This window comes from Empidonax traillii, unplaced genomic scaffold (genome assembly GCF_003031625.1).
Source record: "Empidonax traillii isolate 1590-97213 ecotype Southwest subspecies unplaced genomic scaffold, ASM303162v1 scaffold3062:size25008, whole genome shotgun sequence".
Taxonomy (NCBI): domain Eukaryota; kingdom Metazoa; phylum Chordata; class Aves; order Passeriformes; family Tyrannidae; genus Empidonax; species Empidonax traillii.
In genome coordinates, this window is record NW_020958255.1 from 1 (window position 1) to 3,967 (window position 3,967).

General features: G+C 62.8%; 1 protein-coding gene across 1 annotated transcript in view; it reads left to right on the plus strand.

Moving 5' to 3' along the window:
* Positions 1-799: 799 nt before the first annotated feature.
* The window catches only part of LOC114072359 (nuclear receptor coactivator 1-like), a gene marked incomplete at both ends in the record, with an annotated part of 15,893 nt that continues 12,725 nt past the window's right edge, over positions 800-3,967 (plus strand). Inside the window, 3 exons of the mRNA XM_027910264.1 lie at positions 800-947; positions 2,644-2,962; positions 3,029-3,949. Coding sequence (XP_027766065.1) covers positions 800-947; positions 2,644-2,962; positions 3,029-3,949 — 1,388 coding nt within the window. The remainder of the gene's footprint in view (positions 948-2,643; positions 2,963-3,028; positions 3,950-3,967) is intronic.

Sequence of the window (3,967 nt, forward strand, 5' to 3'; positions counted from 1 at the left end):
ATGCTGTGGGATCAAACCCAGCTCCTGATCATCCCAGGGCTGATATTTTGGGATTTTGGTGTCCCCCCAGTGATGATTGAGGGTTGCCCTGTTGAGGTTCTGGAGGGGTGGAAAATTGGCTCCCAGGGGTTTTTGGGAAGAGCCAGGCTGTGGGAATCCATCCCCTGGGAATGTCTGTGTTGCTGAGGGGTCAGACCCTGATCCTGATCATCCCAGGGCTGATATTTTGGGATTTTTGTGGGTTCTCTGAGGATTGCCCCTGGATATCCATGGAGAGGTTGTGGATGGATGGAAAATTGGCTCCCAGGGGTTTTTGGGAAGAGCCAGGCTGTGGGAATAAATCCCCTGGGAATGGTTTGTGGTGCTGTGGGGTCAGACCCTGATCCTGATCATCCCAGAGATGAGATTTGGGATTTTGGAGTCCCCCAAGTGGTGACTGGGGATTGCTCTGCACATCCAGGAAATGTTTGGGAGGGCTGGAAAATTGGCTCCCAGAGGTTTTAAGGAAGAGCCAGGCTATGGGAATCCATCCCCTGGGAATGTCTGTGTTGCTGTGGGGTCAGACCCTGATCCTGATCATCCCAGGGCTGATATTTTGGGGTATTTTTGTGTCCCTCCCCCCCCAGCTATGACGGGGATTGCTCTGCCCATCAGAACATCAGCCCGTTGGCTCCCAGGGGTTTTAGGGAAAAGCCAGGCTGTGGGAATCCATCCCAGGGAATGTCTGTGTTGCTGTGGGGTCAAACCCTGATCCCAGGGGTGCCATTTTGGGGTGTTTTTGTGTGTTCCCCCCCCGTAGTGATGACCCGCGGCGCCGCCTTCAGCCCCTCGTACCGGTTCACGCTGAGCGACGGCACCGTGCTGAGCGCCCACACCAAGTGCAAGCTCTGCTACCCCTCCAGCCCCGAGCTGCAGCCCTTCATCATGGGCATCCACGTCATCGACAGGTAACGCCTGCCCACTGCCCTCTGCCATCGCCCCAGCACGCCTTTGCCCGCTCCGGAGGGACCCGTGCCACTCCCAAATTAACCCCCCCACCATCACCGGGCTCTGGAAGCTTTGGGAGACCCTCCCAGTGCCCAGCTCTTCCCAAAATCCATCCTAAACCCGCCCTGGCTGAGCTCCAGCTGCTCCCTCTGATCCCACATGGATCAATGTCCCTGGGAATCCCGCCCTCCTGGGAATTTGTATCCGACTCTCCGGCACCACCCGTTGGATTCCCAAACCACCACCCCACCTCCCCGAGCTCCGGAAGCTTTGGGAGACCCAACTTTTCCCAAAATCCATCCTAAACCCGCCCTCCAGCTGCTCCCTCCGATCCCACATGGATTGGTGTCCCTGGGAATCCCGCCCTCCTGGGAATTTGTATCCGACTCTCCGGCACCGCCCATCGGACTCCCAACCCAACCACTCCCATCCCGAGCTCTGGAAGCTTTGGGAGACCCTCCCAGTGCCCAACTTTTCCCAAAATCCATCCTAAACCCGCCCTCCAGCTACTCCCTCCGATCCCACCCATGGATCTGTGTCCCTCCTCTTCCCACTCCCGGGAATTCGTATCCGACTCTCCGGCACTGCCCGTTGGGATTCCCAAACCACCACCCCACTCCCCGAGCTCTGGAAGCTTTGGGAGACGCTCCCAGTGCCCAGCTCTTCCCAAAATCCATCCTAAACCCGCCCTCCAGCTGCTCCCTCTGATCCCACACATGGATCTGTGTCCATCCCTCCTCTTCCCACTCCCGGGAATTTGTATCCGACTCTCCGGTACCGCCCGTTGGGATTCCCAAACCACCACCCCACTCCCCGAGCTCTGGAAGCTTTGGGAGACCCTCCCAGTGCCCAGTTTTTCCCAAAATCCATCCTAAACCCGCCCTCCAGCTGCTCCCTCCAATCCCACACATGGATCTGTGTCCCTCCTCTTCCCACTCCCGGGAATTCGAATCTGACTCTGCCCGTTCCCTCTGATGGGAAGAGGATCCACCTGGAGCTGGTTTGGAACCGGGAGTGGGATCCCAGCGGGAAACCCGAGGCTCGGAGCAGCTTCCCAGCTCCTGCTTCTTATCCCTGGTTTTTTGTTTTTAGCTCAGGGAAAAGAGCTTCCCATTCCTGGGGGGGGGGGGAAGGGAGGGATTATTTTGGGAAGAGGGACACAGGGACGTGGGTGTGGCTTCCTGGGAAGATGGGAAAAGGGGCTGGAATGTCGGGGTTGGTTTGATGAGCCCCTGGAATGCCACATTTTTTGGGAATGGCTGCCGGGAATGGCCGCAGGGAAGATCCTGTGAGCCCCTGGAACGCCACATTTTTTGGGAATGGCTGCAGGGAAGATCCTGTGAGCCCTTGGAACGCCACATTTTTTGGGAATGGCCGCAGGGAAGATCCTGTGAGCCCCTGGAACACACATTTTTTGGGAATGGCTACTGGAAGATCCTGTGAGCCCCTGGAATGCCACATTTTTTTGGGAATTGCTGCAGAGAAGATCCTGTGAGCCCTTGGAACGCCACATTTTTTGGGAATGGCCACAGGGAAGTTCCTGTGAGCCCCTGGAATCCCACCTTTTTTTTGGGAATTGCTGCCTGGGGATGGCTCCCGAGAGGAACACCCCGGAGCTCGGGAATGAATCCCCCCTTTCCCTCTCTTTCTTTGCAGGGATCACGGGATGCTCCCCCCTCAGGACGCCCCTTCCTCGGCCCTGCCGCGCCTCAGCCCCGCCATCAGCACCCCCCCCGCGGGCTCTCCGGGGCTGCCTCCCCCCATCCCCAACTCCAACGGCACCGGCGCCTTCGGATGCTCCCCGGGAGGCCAAATGGGAGCCGCGGGCCCCTTGAACCAAGGACAGGGAGCCAACCCCGCCCTGGGCAGCCCCGCCATCGGCCCCTCCCAGCCGCCGCCGCCGCCGCAATTCCTGTCCCCGCGCCACCGCCTCAGCCCCGGAGCCGTGCCCCGCGCCAGAGGGCCCCCCAACCCCCTTCCCAACCCCCTTCCCAACGCCATTCCCAACGCCATTCCCAACGCCAACCCCAACCCCAGCCCGTTCTCCCCCGCCGGGCACTCCCCGGTGGGCGGTGGGGGGGGCGGTGGGAGCGGTGCCCGCCCCTTCCCCGCCGGTCCCGGTCCCGGTCCCGGTCCCGGTCCCGGTCCCGGCGCCGTCAGCTCGGCGCTGCCCGAGGGGCCCGTGGGTTATTCCACGCCACCACCGGCACCACCAGCAGCAGCGCTGAGGCAGCTGGGCGGCTCGCAGGGCTCCCCCGGCCGCCTGCCCGGCAAGGCTGAGCCCAGGGAGGGCAGGGATGACGCCCCTGGGGACACCGAGGGCAAAGGGGCGGCGGATCCGGGAGCGCCGCGCCTCGATGGCGATCCCAAGTGCCCACCGGGATCGGGACCGGGATCGGGACCGGGATCGGCGCCCCACAAGCTGGTGCAGCTGCTGGCCAGCACGGCCGAGCAGCAGCTGCGGCTGGCCGATGCCGACACCAGCTGCAAGGACCCGCTGGTGCTGGGAACCGGGAATGCTGGAACCGCCGCCGGATCCATCGTCACCGGGACGTGCCCGTCCTCCCACAGCTCCCTGACGGAGCGGCACAAGATCCTGCACCGGCTGCTGCAGGAGGGCAGCCCCTCCGACATCAGCGCGCTGGGCAGCGCCGAGCACGACAAGAAGGAGGGCTCGGGCGTTCCCGGTGCTGCTCCCGTTCCCGGTGCTGCTCCCGTTCCCGCCGGTGCTCCCGGTGGTGCTCCCGGTGGCGATGCCGAGGCGCTGAAGAAGAAGGAGGCCAAGGACCACCAGCTGCTGAGGTACCTGCTGGACAAGGACGAGAAGGAGCTCGGCCTGGACGAGGGGAAGGTGAAGGTGGAGAAGGCGGAGCCGGCGGAGCCCTGCGGGGCCGCGCCCGCCGCCGGCCCCGGGACATCGGCGGTGCTGGGAGAGGAGGGCAAGGTGGACACCCAGGGGCAGGTGAGACGATGGAGATTT